Source organism: Jaculus jaculus, chromosome 11 (genome assembly GCF_020740685.1).
Source record: "Jaculus jaculus isolate mJacJac1 chromosome 11, mJacJac1.mat.Y.cur, whole genome shotgun sequence".
Taxonomy (NCBI): Eukaryota; Metazoa; Chordata; class Mammalia; order Rodentia; family Dipodidae; genus Jaculus; species Jaculus jaculus.
In genome coordinates this window covers 28,762,132-28,782,301 of record NC_059112.1, presented here as the reverse complement: position 1 = coordinate 28,782,301, position 20,170 = coordinate 28,762,132, and the positions used below count along the sequence as shown (strand labels likewise).

Sequence of the window (20,170 nt, the reverse complement as noted above, 5' to 3'; positions counted from 1 at the left end):
AGGCCCTGGCACTCCCATTCTCTCCCTCCCTCCCTCCCTCCCTCCCTCCCTCCCTCTCACTCTGCCTTTCCCTCTCTCTCTCAAATAAATAAATAAAACATATTTAAAAAATAATAATTTCCAACCAAAAGAATTCAGTATTTCACAGGGAGGCAACCTCAGCTTTTAGTGAAGCAATGTTCGTTCCCATGGTTTCAAAAATTAAAGACAAGCTTTATTTATCAGGTAATACATGTATATCAAAATTAATGAAATTCTAATGCTAAGCTTACATAGCAAAGATGAACTACATACCACAGAAGGCTTTATTGATTCATGGTAAACATGTAACATTTAAACATGTGTGGCAGATAAATGCCACTTAAATAAAATGTGTCTAACTTCTAATGTAGCAAGCAAATATGGCCGCATAGATTTTCACAGAAGGTGGGAGCTCCATGTAATACATCTACCTTACAATGTAGGCTACATGGTGTATGTGAGGCTCACTTTGAGATAAAGAGGGGATAGTGACAAGTACCTCAAAGAACCAGACACGCACCTCTCTGAACAGAGAAATCAAAGCACCAAGACAGACTGCCATAGGGCCAGTCAAGAGAAACACTGACATGTGCTTCAAGGAAAATGGGAAGACAACCCAAAACTTCAAACACAAGTCCTATTCTGAGCACTACATGTGTAAACAGCTTTCTGAAGGCCAGACAAAAAGTCCCCACAATGACTCATACAAGAAGTTCCCTATAAAATACTCTAGGACAGGGCCTGGCAACATCAATAAGATGACATAGAAATGAATGAGCAGGGGAAACTAACAAGACTATTCAGTGTCCACATCTGGGCTGCAGGCAAGGTTGCTGACCCCTGCTCCAGAGTCATAATTTCTATATTTCTTTTAGTTATCAAGGCAAAGAAAAAAAACATTTTCTACAGCAAATGTATACAACATGCACCTAGCTATACTTCATAATATATTAATTATAAGCAATGTCCTTTGATATTTCTTATTTTATGTTTTAGGGGCTCATAGTGGCATTTTAATGTGTTTTTTTTTTGTTTGTTTTGGGGGTATTTTTGGGTTTTCAAGATAGGGTCTCACTTTGGCCCAGGCTGACCTGGAATTCACTATGTAGTGTTAGGGTGGACTCAAACTCATATCAATCCTCCTACCTCTGCCTCCCGAGTGCTGGGATTAAAGGCGTGTGCCACCACGTCCAGCCACATTTTAGTTTTAGTAGTATAAATTATGAATTAAGTTGATAAATCCATAGCAATCTATAATTTGAAAAACACTGGTCCAGAGCTAGAGAAATGGTTCAGCAGTTTAGGTGCATGCCTGCAAAGCTTAATGACTTGGTTTCAATGTCCCAGTACCCATGTAAAGCCAGATGCACAAGGCGGAGCATGCATCTGGTGTCCTTCTGCAATGGCTACAGGCCCCAGCATGCCCATTCTATCTGTCTCTCTTCTCTGCATCTCTCTCTGCTTGCAAATAAATAAATAAAAATGTTTTAATAAAACTGTTCCAGTGTAAAGGACAGCTGGGATGCATTCATTATTGGTTATATCTATCTACGGAATGTCTTTTGTGTTGTCTAATGCCAACATTTTCCAGGAGCACAGTAGTTTGAAGGACAGCAATGCCTTTGATGGCCAGCACTAAAGCTGTGTCTGCCTACAGATGGATTGATGTCCCTATTTGTAAAATGGGACCATAGCTATAGTAGCGCTTCTAAGACTGTTGTGGGGCTAAATATAACAAAATGTCTAGGGCGTGACAAAGGGTTCAGGAAATTTCCCCACACTATTATGACTTATGTGGAGCATAGCAAGTCAAGTTCATTATGTATTTATACAAAAATTAGAAAGAGTCCTGAAAATAAGGTAAAGTTCCTATTCTTTAAGTCAGGAGATGACCTTACCTATATTACTTGAGACAAGTGAGGTATGTTGTTATGGCATGTTATGATAGTGAGACAAATATACAATTGGGAATTTTCACTCCCTTGGCTTCTCCTTTCCCCACTACAGAATATTCTAAAAATATTCCTCTGTTCATGCCATCCATAAAACCTATGTTACTTTAATGCTACTTTGTAAATTTTTATTTATTTATTTGAGAGAGAAACAGATGAGAATAGGCAAGCCAGGGCCTCTAGCCACTGCAAACAAACATCGGATGCATGTGCCGCCTTGTGCATCTGGGGAATCGAACCTGGATCCTCTGGCTTTACAGGCAAGTGCTGCTGTGACTACTGAGTCATCCCCTGAGTCCCATTAATGCCACCTTTTAACCATAAGGTGACACACAGTGGTTAATGCACAAGGAAGGAATGCAGTAAGCACTGAAGATGTTCCAAAATATAAAGAGAACACCGTGACCGTGCAGTCTCGAAAATGAGCTCCATGCACACCCGTCAAATCAACTTGTCAACATGACAACTGTTTGGCTATTAAGTATTTATTTTGCATCATCAAAAATAACAGCTTAAATTGAGCTATGTGAGGTTAGAGACCCTAGTTTACTGTTTTCCCTACTGTATAGCTGCTACAACTTAAACAAGCATCCCACATTGAATCTCCCCTATTTTTTGCATCAAACAGTGAACATACAAAGAATAATTTCTCAAGTTATTTGGATTTTAACAATCTGCCTTTAAAATTGATTTTAAAATATAAACCAGGGCTGGAGAGATGGCTTAGCAGTTAAGCACTTGCCTGTGAAGCCTAAGGACCTCGGTTTGATGCTTGATTCCCCAGGACCCAGGTAAGCCAGATGCACAAGGGAGCGCATATGTCTGGAGTTCATTAGCAGGGGCTGGAGGCCCTGGTGTGCCCATTCTCTCTCCCCCCCCCCTCTCTGCCTATTTCTCTCTCTGTCACTCTCAAATAAATAAATAAAAATAAACAAATAAATGTTTTAAATATATAAACTGCTGAAAAGTATACTTAAAACTTTCCTCATATCTTACTTTACCTAGTTTACATATGTGATTGGAAAGAAATTAATACTTGTGAGTATTTTCATAGGGATAAAGAAATACTCTTAGACACGGATGTAGTGACATATATCTACATCACACATGTGGGAGACTGAGGCACAGGGGTGCAAGTTTAAGGCCACTATGGTCTAAATAGTGAGTTACAGGCCAGCCAGGACAGCACAGACGGCCTCTGTGGAGAGAGAGCGTGAGAGCACACAAGAGAAAGGTTCTTTATCTTACCTTCTTTTTCTACCCTGAAGACAAAAGTTCTTTGTGTTGTAATAATTTCAAATTTGTTGTCTCCTTGAGCTCGTACTGTAGATATGGCAGAGAGGGGAATTATTCCTTTGGAATACATTTCCTGTAATGGTTAGGGAAAGGGGGGAAGACTCATTACAATGAAATTCTCCCAATGTTATCAAAATTAGACTAGCTCAGATTTACAACTGCTTCTCCATCATGATTTCTATCTATATTTTAAAATATAAACATGCTGATCTTATACCCCAGGAAGAAATCTACTAATTACCCACCCTTCCTTTTAACAGAAACACCTTTTCAAATTTCTGTTCATGTGGAATTAAAAATCAAATCATGAAATATAAACAACACTAAGAGACCAGCACTATGCAGTCCTTACAACCATCAGATTATTCTTCAGGACTATCTGGTGACAAGGATCTGATGGTGTTTGCAGGCATCTGCTGGCCACAAAAGGAACTGTAAGCGAAGCATCTCCAACTATTGCTACTACACAGAGGACAAAAATACATACGGATCTTGTGGGAATTCATCATATTCTCAATGCTGTGATAAAACCCACACTGTCATCACCTTTTTTTTTTTCATTCCCCCGTAAATAAACTGAAACCTTAGATATGATAGCCAAGCCTGTAATCCCAGCATTTGGAACATGAGGCAGCTGTAAAGCCACAAGCCTGAGGCCAGTCTGTGCTGCTGCAGGAGACCTCATTTCAAAAAGACAGAAGGCGTGAGGAAAAAGGGATCTGGCTGCAGGTGAAACTTAGCAGATAGAGCTCCCAAGCCATTTACAATGACTATCACACAATTTCAATGACTTTCCAAGGATCAAATATTTTACCCTGTGCTACAGAAAATACAGTCTTTAGACAGAAAAAGAAACTCAAAATGAAAAACCAGCTAACGTAAAGACAGTCTGAAACTGAAATCAAACTAAAGAACAGATGAGTTAGAGGATGCAAGCTAAGTTCTCTAAAAGGGGGTGAAAAGTTTTGACAAACACGGTGACATGTGAGCCTGACTTATGCAAAACCTTAACTTGAACCAAAATGCTAAGTGGGTGGAGACCATTCTGATCAGAAAGACAATAATGAAAGTGTATAAAGGCAAGAAAATGAGACCAAGTCACATAGCAAATAACAAAAAAACACAGTCAAGATACCAAGACTGGAAACACGTCTAGTCACATGATGGAAGGTCTGAATATCAAGAGTTTAGCCACTTCTGTGCTAGAGGGATGGCTTAGCAGTTACAGCGTTTGCCTGCACAGCCAAAGGACCTCAGTTTGATTCCCCAGGCCCACATAAGTCAGCTGCACAAAGGGGAGCAAGTGTCTGGAGTTCATTTGCATTGCGTTGAGGCCCTGGAGTGCCCATTCTCTCTCACCCTCTCTCTCAAATAATTTTTATAAAAGTAAAAAAAATAAAAACAAAAGTTTAGCTACTTCTTAAGGGTTTCCTTCTTTTCTTCCATTCCTTTCCACAGCACTAGACATGTTATAGTTTGAAAAAAGTTCTCAAATAAGCCCATGTGTTGAACACTTGGGTCCCAGCTTGGTGGCACTGCTTCAAGAAGGTGGTAGAAACTCAACAATGTAGGTGTCAACAGAAACGACTTCAACGATTTACACCGGGTCTCCAGTCCTTTCTTACTCTCTCCATCCTGGCTGCCACGAGGCAGGTGGCCACATGTCCCTCCACCAGCATGTTCTCCTTACCCTGAGCACAGAATCAGTGGAGTCAAATACATACTGTGGACTCTGAAACCTTGAGACAAAGTAAATCTTTCTCCCTTCCTGACAGATAGTTTGCCTGCATAAAGTATGAACTAATGGACCATGGAGTGCCTCCCCCCACCCCCGCCAGTTACGAGCAGTCCTCACATCTGAAGTGAATGGTGAGGGGAATGACTAAGCCATTCCATGTACACAGAAAGTTCCAGTCCACACTCCTTTAGACATACAGTCTTGCTGCTGCAAGTAGGTAACAGCCCTCAACAACATGTTGGTCTACTGTTACTAGCTTCCTCCACTAGTTCACATAGACCTTATCAACTGGGTGCTGTCTTTTAGTTAACAATTTCTCCTTCACTCACTTCGTTCCTACCCACTCTTCAGTGCCGTCCTACAACACCAACACCAAGTGGGCCTTCTTTCCTTTGTGCTCCTAAGCAGCCAACTCGGGACACGCTATCACACTGCGACTTAGGAACAGGGAATGGATAACCTCCCTCTGGAAAGTGAGGGGTGTATCAGAAAAGAAAAGAAAAAAAAAAAAACACTTATGACATTAACAACTTGTTTCTTCTCCTTATTTTCCTTTTCTTGCTCGTAGCTTCTTTTGCTAAGCAGGAAAATTCCTTCTCATGTGACAATTGCAACTTCATGTGCACAAATCTAAAAATCTCTTTCCCTTGACCTGCTCTTCCTTCAAGCCGGCTCCCTTCTCTTGAATCATCAGCAGTGTGTGTAGTGAGCCCAAAGGACCTCGGACGTTAAGACTGAGCTCCCTGCATCTCCTCTCCCTTCCACGTCCTCACTCTGGCTCTCTCTTCAGCAGTACATGTAAGTAGATGGTAAGTCACTCACACTTTAGGACTAAATTATTTATCATCACCTGAAAACTGACCCTGTGCCAATTCCTCTAGGCTGTCCCTCTGAAACATGATGGAATAACATCTACAGATCATTGTGCCTCACCTGACCCCGTCACTTATCAACTCTGAATGCGGGCCCTCTAGAAGTTCTGCAAGTTACTTTCTCTGAGGAGAATGTTCCTCATCTGCATCTTCACAGAGTTGATCCTTGTCCTCCTATTTAAACATAAATATACTCTCCTGAACACAGCCTTATTCAGGAGCTCTCACCCTCACCTGTGCAGGTAACCATAGTATAAGTTAGCTGCACCCTATACTTTTCCTTTGTAATAAATGCTCATTGTAATTTAAGTGATTATGTATTTGGTACCAAAAAATATCATCATTAATTAATGATATCTTCATAAATAAAGCATGGGTCATTTATCTATGTTGCCCACTATCTTTCTCATAGTCAATAATACAGAAAGTTTCTGAATGACTGAATACTATATCCAATTAATCACAATTATATCAAATTCTGATGGCCCATTAATATTTTTAAATCATTTGTATCTCATCAACTGAACCAACACATCAGTCCATACCCTGAAAATTTAGTGCTTAGTTTCCTACAACAGTCTCCATATTTTCCTTTATTTTCAACTTGTTTTTTTTTTAAATAAACTTCCAAGGTATTATTATTCAAATGTCATCTCATTGAAGATTGTTTGTTAAAGAAGAGTTTCTCTAGGAAAACACCAGGTAGATCTCCAAATTAGCACAGGATCTTGATGGATAACAAGGGTGAAAGTGTGGGGGAAAGATGCTCATGTTTGCCAACGGGTACACCCAAATATTCTGAGAGGTCATTAAGAAGAAATTCACAACATGAATTGTTTGTCAAAGAAAACCCCCGAAATGAAAGTAGATTAAAATGGAGTGGAACTCTGAAGGCAAGCCGAGATCACTAAGCTCTGCTGCAAAGGGAAAGAACAGCTTCCCACCACCGCCAGTTAACCTACAGAAGGAGGGAGAGGCAGGGCATCTTTGGGGAAAGGCTACGGATCGCTCTTTTAGGAGCTTGTCACTGCTGCCACCAGAGCAGAAACATTTACAGCTTGTCACCACCTAAGTGGCCCATTCCCTAAACTTAGTTTACTAACAATTATAAGAGCTTAGAAAAAAAATGTCTCAAATAAGGTAATTAACATTTTGTTCTGTATTATGTGTAACTCACTTTCAACAAAGAAAATCTAAGTTACAAAAAAAGAAATGAAAGATGATTCTCTTTTTCACAGATATTTTTAAAAAGATTAAAAATAATTCCTTGAAATCAAACCTGTAATGCCTACAAATAACAAATAACAAATGAGATTATGTTGATCAGGTAAGCACTTCTGGTAAAGAAGTAGGGAGAAAATTTCCTAGAAATGGATCAGAATATACTTAGCAATGTAAGTACCATGTCAACTTACCCTCAGGAAGCTATAGTCTCTCTGATGGCTCATTTATAATCTATTATGAGATCCCATGATAAATCTCACAATTTTCAACACTGCAGAGTTAATTTTATATGTCTCATAAAAAGCGAAGATGAAGACTAAACAGGGATAAATACTCAAATGACAACTTCAAAATGCCTGATTTTTTCAAAGTGCAAAATTCTCTTTAAGGAAAGAAGTTGCAAAACGTCCCTTGAGTGTGCGCCACACAGACATCTAGGTCAGCTCTGCCATTCATCCATCAGCTGCAGACAGGGAAGCCACCACAGGGCAATTCTGCCCACAGCTGAGAGAGAACAGGGGTGAGTCAGATGTCTCAGCAGGGGATGAGATATCAAGGATGTTGAAATGATGCTGTTTTCTGTGATAAAATGAAGTCTTCATGGAGACAAGATTGGACAACTTGAGGAAAGTGGAAGAAAACTAGGAAAACAGGGAAACAGGAAAGGCTGACATGACCTTCCTAGCAGCTCACCACGTACATGGTCCTCACGTGCCCGTATGAACATTAAATGACCCATACACTCTGCTCGCATTACTACAAAAACAGCACAGCCAGCCCACACAAATGTATGCCTTTTACCAGAATGACCCCCAGGGAAACTGCTTCTTTAAAAAAAAAAAAAAAGAAAGAAAGAAAGAAAGAAAAAAGAGCCCAGTGTTAAAAAAAAAAAAAAAGTGGGCAGTGTAAATCTCTAGATTGTGAGAAAGCAATAAAGCAATGCTGGATGTTTACTTACAAATGAGAGAAGGTGGTAAAGTCCTGAGGCAAATGAGAATGTATAATTAAGATGAACTGAAAACCGGGATGAAGAGATGTCTTAGCAGTTAAGGCACTTGTCTGCAAAGCCAAATGGACTCAAGTTCGATTCCCCAGGACTCATATAAGCCAGATGCATAAGGTGGCACATGCTCTGGAGTTCATTTGCAGCAGCTGGAAGCCCTGGCATGCCCATTCTTTCCCTATCTATCTATCTATCTATCTATCTATCTATCTATCTATCTTATTCTTTCTCTCAAATAAGTACATAATATTTTTTTAAAAAAGATGAAAATAATCTCATTTTCATTAATGAAAATATAACACATTTACTAGCTTCAACTTTCCACTGGGGCAATTTTCAAAGTGAGGAGTCACGAGGGTGGCACAGTGAAGGTGGTACAAATTCTCCATTGAGATCTGACAACTGACCACAGCTGACCCCTGGGTATCCGAGTGGGACTATTTCTAGGGTCTCCTCAGACACCAAAATCCACAGCTGCTCAGTATGAAAATCATGCGCCCACGTCCTCCCACATCCCTGACGTCATTTCCAGCTCACTGACAATGCCTTAGATGACGAAAATGCTGAGGCATTTGTTTAGTTGTATCACTTTTAGAACAAAAGTGAAAATGTCTATATATGTTCTGATGCATTCTTTCAAATCATTTGGTCCATGGCTGGTTGAGCCCATGCCCATGCATGACTCAAGGGTGCAGAGGGCTGAATGTACATCTTCAGACTTTGCTTACCTTAACTGTCCATCTATGCAAACAGATGCATGTATGTGAAAATATAAATTTATACATAGAGAATATCTGAAAAACATTTGCAGATATTTTTTTTAAATTATTTATTTATTTATTTATTTGAGAGAGACAGACACAGAGAGAAAGACAGATAGAGGGAGAGAGAGAGAAGGGGCGCGCCAGGGCTTCCAGCCTCTGCAAACAAACTCCAGACGCGTGCGCCCCCTTGTGCATCTGGCTAACGTGGGACCTGGGGAACCGAGCCTCGAACCAGGGTCCTTAGGCTTCACAGGCAAGCGCTTAACCGCTAAGCCATCTCTCCAGCCCCATTTGCAGATATTTTTAAATGATGTATTTATCTGAGAGAGAAAGAGAGAGAGAGATAGAGAGAAAGAGGGAATACACAGACAAAAAGAGAGAGAGGATGGGCACATCAAGACTTCCAACCACTGGAACAAACTCCAGGTACATGTACCACCTGGTGCATTTGGCTTACGTGGGTCCTGGGGAAATGAACCTTGGTCCTTAGGCTTTGCAGGCAAGTGCCTTAACTGCTAAGCTATCTCTCCAGCTCCGTTTGCAGGTATAATGGCCTCAGCCTCCTAAATACTTCTGCCCCTATCTCCTAAAAAAGACTTTTGTTCTAACTTAAAAGAAGACATGCTCAGTACTTAACTTGCCATGTGATTAAGATTACAGCCCTCCCACTTGCACCTAAGAAACAAGATGTTCAGTGAGTACTAACTGCAAACAACCTCCTCAACTCTATGAACCACAAGCCCCCACCCCCCGCCCTCACATAAGCTATTCTCCATCCTCGAAAACATATTGTACTCAATGATGAGGTTCACACATTTCTGTGTGAACTTCTTACTAATCTCTGCTAATAAGCAAGTTAACACTAAGTAATAGTAAATAATAAGCCCATCCCATTTTTCAAACTTCACCCTTTGTTCAAACCTCGTAAAATGAAATCTCATGCAATGCCCTGTCACTCCTGGAGCATGAGGCACTGTGTCCTTGCTTGGCCATGTTCAACCGTCAGTGTGATTTATAAGCAACCTCAGTGCTGTCCTGGGTGAAGACAGCTGCTTGGGCATCTTTACATCACTCAACATTTTCTACCGTTCGCAGAACATGCCCCCAAAGTAACTGCTAGATATAGAAGTTTAAATAATTCTCAAACATGCATGTCAATGAAAAGTCAAATTATGAAGAGAGTGGGTTTTATCACATTCAAGTTCTTCTTGTAGTGATAATCCTTTTCTAGTCTTTAAACCCAAACAATCTGTACTGAAGTGCACTTAGTATGGTAAAGCAATCTTTGAAAACTGTGAAAGGTACTTACCCTTTCATTATTGTAGTAAGAAATGCTAAGCCCATCGAATTTCACCCATCTTTTCTGAAACATGCGTTTTCTGCAAAACACAGGGAATTGTTATTTGCCATTCAAGAGCTGGGAACTCGGATCGTAAATGTGTTTGTAATGTCAACAAGCTGAGTGCATTCTCAGTCTCTGTGATAGGCAGTACAGGTAACAGTAGGCGATGTCAACACACAGGTCTGGCAATGGTAAACATATTTATATGACCTTTCTCAACTAGTTGACCTAGCATTTAATAATGATAATGGTAACATTTCTCATTCACACTCAGTTTAGAGGTTCAGTACAAAACAAACTCAGTCACAATCACTACACTGAACCCAGGTTCTGTTAAAGGAGATAATCCATAAATGAAGTGAATCGTAAGCAGAGCTTGAGCTATCATCCCTCATTAAGTTTATACGCCTATTTTATTTTACCTTGATTTTTACCTGGTGCATGCATAATATTTTGCAAAACTAACAAAGCTTTGTTAATTAGATCTACACAGATGAATTATTGATTTTGATTAAATGAGCAGCAAAAGACTTGTCAAATTGTAGAGAATCAATTATGAACACTCAAAACATAGTTGAACATTCCTATTTTTGAAAGAGGATCTTATGTAAGGCAAACACAGTTTGAAATGGTTGCTGAGATGAAAAAGAATAATAATGTAATTACACTTGCCTATCTGGGCTTTAAAAATGTCTCCTCTCACTATGCGGAAGGAGGAAGGCCCCTTTCTCTGCTTGCTTTCTGTTGAGTCTTCCCCCTTCCCAAGTCAGAAAGCCCATAGGTTCTGAACATCCTGTTTCTACCCTGGCTTTCAGTCTGGACCGGTGCCATCTACATGCTTTCTGCTTTTTACACCAACAAGGAAACTAATTTCGTGCCTTAAAACAGTAAAATAGGTAAACACCAGCCACATCCACCTCCTCTTTTTGCTGTTTTCTAACACACTTAAAGAGTTTGTATCACTTCCTGTGGCCTTCATAAGAGTTAAAGATAGAAAAAAGAACTTCCGGACTTTTGATGAGTTTCTCTTCTGGCTGCTTCCCAGCCACAGGTCTACTGCGTTCGTGAAACCCAGCCCACCTCCCACATGAATGGGTAGCAAAGTGCTGTGGCTGGAGATAGAACCAGCTGAAATCTGATCCAACAGAACAAAAACAGGCCAGGCATGGTGGCACACATTTTTAATCAGCCAAGGTATGATGATAGATGTGAGTTCAGGGCTACATTGAGACTACAGAGTGAATTCCAGGTCAGCCTGTGCTAGAGCAAGACCCTACCTCTAAAGAAAAAAGAAAAAGAAAAGAAAACAGAAAAACAAAAGAAATCAAAATTCATCAGTGTAGATGACAGTTTTCCTATAAAAAAATCTGAATTAATTACGATGTAATAAGAAGACCTAATAGCTTAACATCAGAGCCACACAGACTACCCAGCCCTCATTTCTATGTATTGCCTCACTGTTCAACTTCTTTCTAACTTCCATTGGCCTGCCCCATGTCTTTTTTGCAAGGCACCATGAGAACACTAAGAGTTACAGTCACCTGCTTTTCACTTCTTATGGCAACCCAAGTGTGTTGGTTTGATTTAGGGGTCCCCATAATGTGTTCTGGATGATAGGTCCGCAGCTGGTGGCAATTTAGGAGCTGGATTATTCTGGAGGTGATATTACTGTTTGGGGCGGGCTTATGGGTGTTATATCCAGCTTCCCCTTGCCAGTGCTTGGCACACTCTCCTGCTGCTGCTGTCTACCCTGTGCTCATACCTTCATTTCTCCCTGCCAGAATGGAGCCCCCCCTTGAGTCTGTTCCTCCCATAAGCTGCTCTAGGTCAGGTGCTTTCTGCCAGCAATGAGAAGCTGACTGCGACACCAGTGGTTTCTCAAACCACCAGCATTAGCAGGTAGAAGGTAAAGAATCAGCACACGAGCACCAATCACGAGACGGCAAGTGAATTAACCACTCACCGCACACTGCATATTCATCTCTGCCAGACAGGAGGCAGGGAGACACACCTTCCCTCACAATCCCAGCAGTAATTTGGTAAATCAACGTTTTTCTTTTGGGCCCCACTGGCCTTACACTGAAATGGCGGTAAGAGTTCATCAATAGATGTAAACATTCCATTTTAAAATGCAAAAAATAATTATCTGGGGGGGGGAGATAGAGGCCTTAGGGCCCCTCGCCTCCCTCCACACCTTTCTTCCTGTTCACTCTCTCCCCTTCTTGCTGTCTTCCACTTTCTTCAAAATTTTCTCTGAAGCACCTACACAGAAATCCCTTTGCAGAAGACAGACACAAGCAGTGTGGAGAATCGCTCTCTCACAAAGCACCCCCAACGCCCCTACTTTCCAAAAGCACTTACCACAGCCTCTAGTCACATGTATGGGTTCTTCTCCCTAATGCCAATCTCATACTCTCCTTCTCAAGTTTTGCAAGGACAAAGTCCAAGAAGGTTTTATTTTCTGCTTAGATCCACTACATGTGCAGAGACCAAGATAACGCTATGAAAGAACTTGCTGAATGAGTAAGCAGTCGTTTAGAAATGTGGGGAACCTCTGGTTGCTCTTTGGATAGTAAAAAATCATTCATCTTTTTTCATAGGAACATGGATAGGATGACAGAAAAATAAAACATCTAACACCCAGCATTCATATATAATCACACTATCTTTTCAAATAATGACTGAGGGATAGAGATGGCTTAGCAGTTATGTCGACTGCTTGCAACGCCTGACAGTCAGAGTTTTTCCCAGCACCCACGTACAGCCAGATGCACAAAGTAGTGTGTGTGTCTGAAGTCTGCCTCAAGAGGCTCCGGGCACCCATTCGTTCACTCATTTTCTCTATCTCTATCACTACCTCTCCATCTCTCTCCAAAAAAAACAGTCAAAAGAACGTTAAAAAAAATAATGGTTGAACACAGGCAGTTAAAACTCCTGAAAACTCAGAATTCAATCCACAGCCTGGCAAAGTATCCAGTGCTAAGGGTTTAGAAACTACTTTAACATGTCTGAAGACCGTCTGATTATAGCCACCTGGACTCATTAGCGTCCGTTGACTCTATAGCTACACAGACAAGTAGAGGTGAGAGTTACCCAAGAGCCTAATACGGAAGAAAAAAGAAACAGGAAGGGAAAGGGAAGACAGATTTTTCAGGCCTTGCTAAGCTTAGGAATCAAAGATGAGGCCACCAGACCAGCTACATCTCTCTCCAATACTCTATGGCAAAAGACATTTACCAACTTGGGCTGAGAAAAGCCAATGAATTAGCCTATAGAGTCTTGGCATATAACATACTCTCCCAAGAACTTAATCTTTCTCAACTGCCAGTTGACTATTTGATATGCTCATTGCCTGTTTTTAACAGTACTAAATCTTAAGAATAGTCTATACTCTAGTCCATAAAGTAATGGAATGAGACTCATATGGCGTGTGCTGGAATTGAAGAGAGCCGCTCCCTGTCCCGCGACTAAAATGTCACTGCTCTGTCATTCATTCATCCAGTTTGCATCCAGACTGTGGACTGTATTTCAATCATACCACCTCTACCTCTCTGTACACCCTATTTATACCCATACCACCCTGAACATTCCCATCTCTATTTGTTGGCACTTCCTTGCCTCATGGCCTTCCCATATGACATACTCTGGAGAACTCCTTCTACCTCCTGACTTAGCCTCAAGGTCTTGACTTAAAAGTCATTTTCTCCAAATGGCCATCCTGGGCCAACACAGATACCCTTTAAGCCTCCAGGCTCTCCTGGTCCACTTCTATATTTAATAATACTTAGCAAAGATTAATTATATATTGTTTGCTTTATTCGTCTTCATTCTAGATTTGAGATCCTTGAGTGCAAAAACCATTTCTGTTTGATTTTTCAATTTAAACCAATGCCTACCACACTTCCTATCCTGTAAAGTGTACTCAGTAACTACTGATGGACTGAATGAATTTTGTCATTTTGCCATGAAAAATGAAGATGAACATTTGTAGTTCATATATGTATGTATATATATATATATATATATATATATATATATATATATATATATATATCATCTTTAATTTCATGTATGGCTTCTTTTCAAAAAAAATAATTGTTTTATGTGAAAAATATAAGCTTTAAAAACCTAATTTGTAACTAAAGAAAAAAAAGTGAGCCTATAGAAAGTTTTAAAATCTCTCCAATAATTTGAAGAAATTTTAAACTATATTTTTAAGGCTTTCAATTTTCTTTTTGGGGGGGGGTGGTTGGTTTCAAGGTATGGTTTCACTGTAGCTCAGGTTGCCCTTGAACTCACAGCGATCCTCCTACCTCTGCCTCCTGAGTACTAGGAATAAAGACATGTGCCACCACACCTGGCTAGTTTCTTTTCTTCCTTCCTCCCTCCCTCCCTCCTTCCCTCCCTCCCTTACCCTCTCTCTCTCTCTCTCTCTTTCTTTCTTTCTTTTTCTAAACATCTCCCAAAAGCTCCAGCTCAGTCCTGGTAATTACTTTCTATTTTTTTTTTGTTTGTTTTTATGAGTTTAGTGTGTTAAGAATCCTCATCTAAGTGACATTGGTCAAAAGGGGACACATTTTAAGTCATAAGAAGAATGAGCTATGAGATTTAATGTATAGTCACTCTAGTTAATAATATATTCTATACTTGAACATTTCTGAGAGAACAGATCGTCAGTGGTCTGATCATAAGAACAGAGAAATAATTCTATGAGGTCTAAGTTATTCTAATTATCTTGCTTGTAGTAATCATTTTACAATGTACACATATCAGATTATATATCTGTCAATCATGTCTATAAAAGCATAGGAAAGAACAAATCAAACTAACCAGCTAAAATACATGCATTAATATGTCCTTGTAAATCATAAAATAATAAATTTAGGATGTACCTAAAATTAATTTATGTAAATACTAAGTAATCTTCGTTGCTCCTTCACTGTGTCAATATTCAATTATTTCTTGCATATGAGCTTCAACTTTGAATTGCAATAATTGGCTAATTACATAGAGTTACATCTTTTCTCACATTATTATGCCCCATTCTAGCAAAGGGACTTAATATCATAAATGCCACAAATGAATCAAAATGTCAGATAAATAATAAAAGGGCTTGAGAAATACTTTGTTTCTAAATCCCAACTTAAAACTTTTAAGTTCTTTTGTCTGGATGCGGCAACACACAGCTGCAATCTTAGCACTTGGGAAAAGAGGCAAGAGGAACACAAGTTTGAGGCCAGCCTGAGCTAAATGGTAAGGCCCTGTGTCAAATTATTTTTTTAATTTTTCTAAATACTGGTGCACTGGTGAAATTTTTCACAGAACTTTGATGTCTATGTGAAGAATTATTTATCACATTTACTAATGAATGTGTCCTCCAGAACAGCAACTAGTTCCACTGAAGTTGGGGCTAAAAATCACACTTTTAGGAGTCACTAAATATTTCAAAAGTTTTCTCTCGAGGAAATTCCATCTATTTCTTAAATTTCATTTAACAACTTTCTTTGTAAGAAAGTATGAAAGACAATACCACCTTATCCTATATTCCCGCCATAATGAAATTCAAATTAAATCTGACACAATAATGTATTGGAGAGAATTTTTAAAAAGCGTCTACAATGTGCCAATCCAAGTTCGGATATTAGCACACAACGTCCTCCAAGCAGCCTTAGGAGAAAGGCAGTAGGAGCTCATTTTTTGACACGAAGGTGCAGAGCCACTGGTTAGTTGTACAACTTCCCCAATCACATAGCCAGTATAGACAATGCCTTCCCAGACACCATGGACTTAAAAACCACACAAAACACTCCAGCACATCTGTCAACAACACGTCTTAGGCCTGTCTTCAGGTGGTAATAACATTTGACCTCCACACAGCTTATCTGTGAGATCAGTTTTGCAAAGGGCTTCAGAATTCCTTCAGGAAAAAAGGTAAAATAGACAAGAAACACATTTGCTTGGGTCTTATTGTTAGAGTTCTAAAGGGAAACATTTTTTAAGAAGCTTTTTTGGGATAATTTATAAGGCTGGAGTAGTATTATTGAACAAGTTTCTATAAAGTCCTCGCTTGAGCTCTGGCAGGGCAGGCAGTGTGATGTTCCACCTCTTTTCATGAACAGTTTCACCTCCTGTCGTTATCTGTGTTGTCTCAAAATGTCCCACTTAAAACGTTTTAACAATCAGTGCAAATACACCCAAATGAGGCTCTATTTATGAAACCATCACACAGAGTCATTCCTGGTTAACTTCAGTACCAGTGTCAGCAAGGTTATGCTGCATTCTGATTGGTAAGAGTACATCTTTAAGGCCAGAGAGATGGCTCAGAAGTTAAGACATTTGCCTGCAATTCCCCAGTACCCATGTAAAGCCAGATGCACGCAATGGTGCGTGCACCTGGAGTTCATTCCTTGTAGTGGCTAGAGGCTCTGGCAAGCCCATTCTCTCTGTATCTGCCTCTCTCTCTCTCAACTAAATAAATAAATATTTTTTAAAGGAGAACAATTTCAAACTTAGGACAAGAACTCCAGATCTAACAAGCATGCTAAATGATGGCATTAGCTGAAGGTGAGGGTAGCTAGAAAACTGCCACCCTTTAAGATTAAAATGGTCCTCATAGCTACCTTGTCAAATTTAGGGCTTTTATTAACCATGGTTTTAGAAGTCAGTGATAAAACCTAACTTTAATTATTTTATATTGTCTTAAGTTTACCACTGTATTGGTAGCCATCACTTGTACATATTTACAGTATACAGTGTTATGTTTTCATGCATGCATATATTTGATAATGATCAACTGAGGATGATTAGTACTTTTATCACCTTAAAGTTTAATAGTTACTTTATGGTAAGGACATCCAAATCCCTGTTTTCTAACTAACCTAAGACATACAATGCACTATTATTGACTATGTTTACACTGCTGGGACATGGAACCAGAACTCACTCCGTCTAAATGCAACACAACACCTCTTAACTAATCATAACACGTCCCTCTCCAACTTCTGGAAACCACTACTCTCACATCAGCATTCTTCGATTCTTTCACCTGAGTGAGAGCTCCAGGCACCTGGCTATTTTCACTCAACAAAGCATTGTCTGGGTCCAGCCATACTGTCACACGTCAGGATTTAATATGAAACCTGAATCGGAAGGTGGAACTATCAATTTTTCAAGTCATCTTCTAGAAGAGCTAACATGAACGAGCCTTTAGTTAAGACCCGAATTAAGCCCGCTCCTCCCAAAAAATGCTTCTGCTTGGTTATTTGCTCCAGCAACAAGAAGGAAACTTCAAACCAACACTGGTCAGAGAACAAGCAAAAAATAAAAGAAGGCACAGGAATTTACTTGGAATATTTCAAAAAGCCAAATACTTTAGGAATCAAATCAAACTTAGAGGGAAAACTAATTTACCCATGGACCCTCACATAATCTCAAGAAATGGAGACACAAAACACAGCGATCCCTATTAAACTTTCATTCTGATTTCTAGTTTCAATTACCCAAAGTCAGCAATGTGTCAAAAACCTCAAATGTAAAATTGTTGGAATAAACAATTAATACATTTTAAGTATTTTTATTACAGTGTATTACTATATTTGTTCTACTGCCTTAATAGTTCTTATTGTTAACCTCTGCTACTAAATTTAAATTAAATGTTATCATGCATAAGCATGTGTAAGAACATGCGTAACATACATATGGTTCAGTTCTTTCCATGGTTTCTTGTACCTGCTGATGTTGTTGGACCACATCCCCAATGGATAAGGTGAGTGTGTTTATCATAACTGCAGAAGTGATTGTGAAAGGGAAGGCAGGGGACTTACAATGAGACACATGCTAAAAGGTAGCTTAATATGTAAATCTGCAGAAGCAGGAGCATCTAGAGTTCCAGATCATCACTAGCTATACAATCAGTTAAATGGCACCCTGGAATACAGGAAACCAAAAAATAAAGAATAAAAAAAAAAAAAAGATGCAAACTTACAAGTTATATTACTCCATCTGGAATTTGTTTACAGTGACAAGGGCCACTGGCATGCCCAATTTCTTTCATTCATCCATATATATATTGTTTCTCTCTCTCTGACTCTCTGCCTCTCTCTCTCCTTGCAAATAAATGAAAATATTGTTTTAAAGGCTGAGGGGGCTACAGTTGGCTTAGCAGTTAAGGAACTTAGCTGTGAAGTCTAAGGACCCAAGTTCAATTCCTCAGTACTCACATAAGCCAAATGCGCAAGGTGGTATATGCTCCGGAGTTTGTTTGCAGTGGCTAAAGGCCCTGGTGTACCCATTTTCTCATTCTCTATATCTACCCCTCCCTCCCTCCCTCCTTCCCTCTCTCTCATAATAAATAAGTAAATAATAAAACAAGTTTTAAAAGGGTTGAGGTTATAACTCAGTGAAAAAGTGTATTTACAAGGCCCCGCGTTCAACCCTCAATGTCAAGAAAGTGAAATAAATACATTTAATTAAAAATACAAATAAATGCAAAAGTTGAAGGTGGCAATAGCTTGCAAAGAAGCTAGAGGGGAAGAAAAGCTCCCATGCTTTTGTGTTTCTTTGCCTATTTTATACAACACATAAAACTTTCTGACATTTAAAGTGCTTTTAAAACAACCAAAAATAGTAAGTTTTGAACAGTCAAGGTGAACAAATTTCTTTAATTTGCATCTGCCATGGAAAGAACTGACTAGGACTTCCTTGATGGACTGGAAGAGACCCCTTCCCCACGCTGTTGCACTCCTGTGTTTGGATCCATAATCCACACTTGGCCCCATTCCAGGAAGGCTGCAGGTTATAAAACTCTCAGGAGGTAGAGTCTTGCTGGTGGAAATGGTAACTGGGGCCAAAGCTTGAAATTTTACTGTTCAGCCTGGTTTGCTCTTTCTCCCTCCCTCCTTCCCTCTCCCCCTACTTCACTTTCTCTCCCCCCCCCCACCCATCTCTCTCCTTCCTCCCTGCTGATGTGATGATGTGATACCAGCTTCCTGCTCCTGCCATGTTTTTCCTGCTGTTATGGACTATGGACTCTACCCTCTGGAACTAAAGCCAAAATAAACTTGTACCTTCCTTAAGCTGCTTCTGCTGGGTATTTTGTCCAAGCAATGAGAAAGTAACTGATACCACGCCTTTGTCATAACATTACCAAAGGTCACCCAGAATAAATGTGGGCTAAAGAGAAAGAGCTCAATGTCAGGCTTAAAGGAGTCTCCTTATCCAGCGATCCCACAGAGTGATCCTGACATTACACATGCATGTAGGAAATGCAGGTACCGAAAGTCACGCAGGTCTGAGTCACCCAGGGAATGAACAACGTCTTGGCAGCTCTCATTCTGGCCTGTCTGATTCCAAGGCCCTAACTCATTTTCTGCAGTCAGGCTAAGCAGAAGGAATCAAGCAGGTCACTTCAATGGAAACTAAAACTAATTTTCTTTCCCCAAGCTGCAAATAAAGTATTGAAGAATTGTGCGCCCTTGTCACAATTTTTTCTAGGTGATTTTAGAAATGGGTAACTACTCCAGGATGCCTTAGTAAGAAAGAGGCATGTCAGCCTCTCCATAGGACAACATGACTGGGAGACCCGAGGCACTGCTGCGCACGTGAACCAGGGTGAGGAGGAGCCACACTAGCTGCCAAGCGACGGGACACCAACAGTGATTCAGTCACTGAGGCACACACAGCATGAGCTCGAATTCTCCACAGCTCCCTGGCTTGGAGGAGGTCTGGCCAGTCCTTGTTTGGGATCTGACCGTTCCTTGCTATTTGACCACTGGCTTTTTCATTTCCCTGGCTTCCCTGCTCCTCAATCTGAACTTCTATTTCAACGGCAGCTTCTCTTCCTTGGTCCTAAAGAAGAACCTTTCATCTTTGACAGAGCAAGGCCAACAGCTACTTGGCTGTAACCCCTGTACTGTCTCACTTTTCAGTACTTACAGACATCCCTCAGTCTCAGTGCATT

The 20,170-nt window shown here is 40.1% G+C and overlaps 1 protein-coding gene across 3 annotated transcripts in view; it reads right to left on the bottom strand.

Annotated features, from left to right (window-relative positions):
- Positions 1-20,170, bottom strand: part of Arap2 (ArfGAP with RhoGAP domain, ankyrin repeat and PH domain 2) — a 186,519-nt gene that overhangs the window by 123,423 nt on the left and 42,926 nt on the right. For all 3 annotated transcript variants that reach the window (XM_004656108.2, XM_045130025.1, XM_045130023.1), the window contains exons 7-8: positions 10,180-10,249; positions 3,222-3,342 (exon numbers count right to left, since the gene is read on the bottom strand). In XM_004656108.2, the coding sequence (XP_004656165.2) occupies positions 3,222-3,342; positions 10,180-10,249 (191 nt within the window). The remainder of the gene's footprint in view (positions 1-3,221; positions 3,343-10,179; positions 10,250-20,170) is intronic.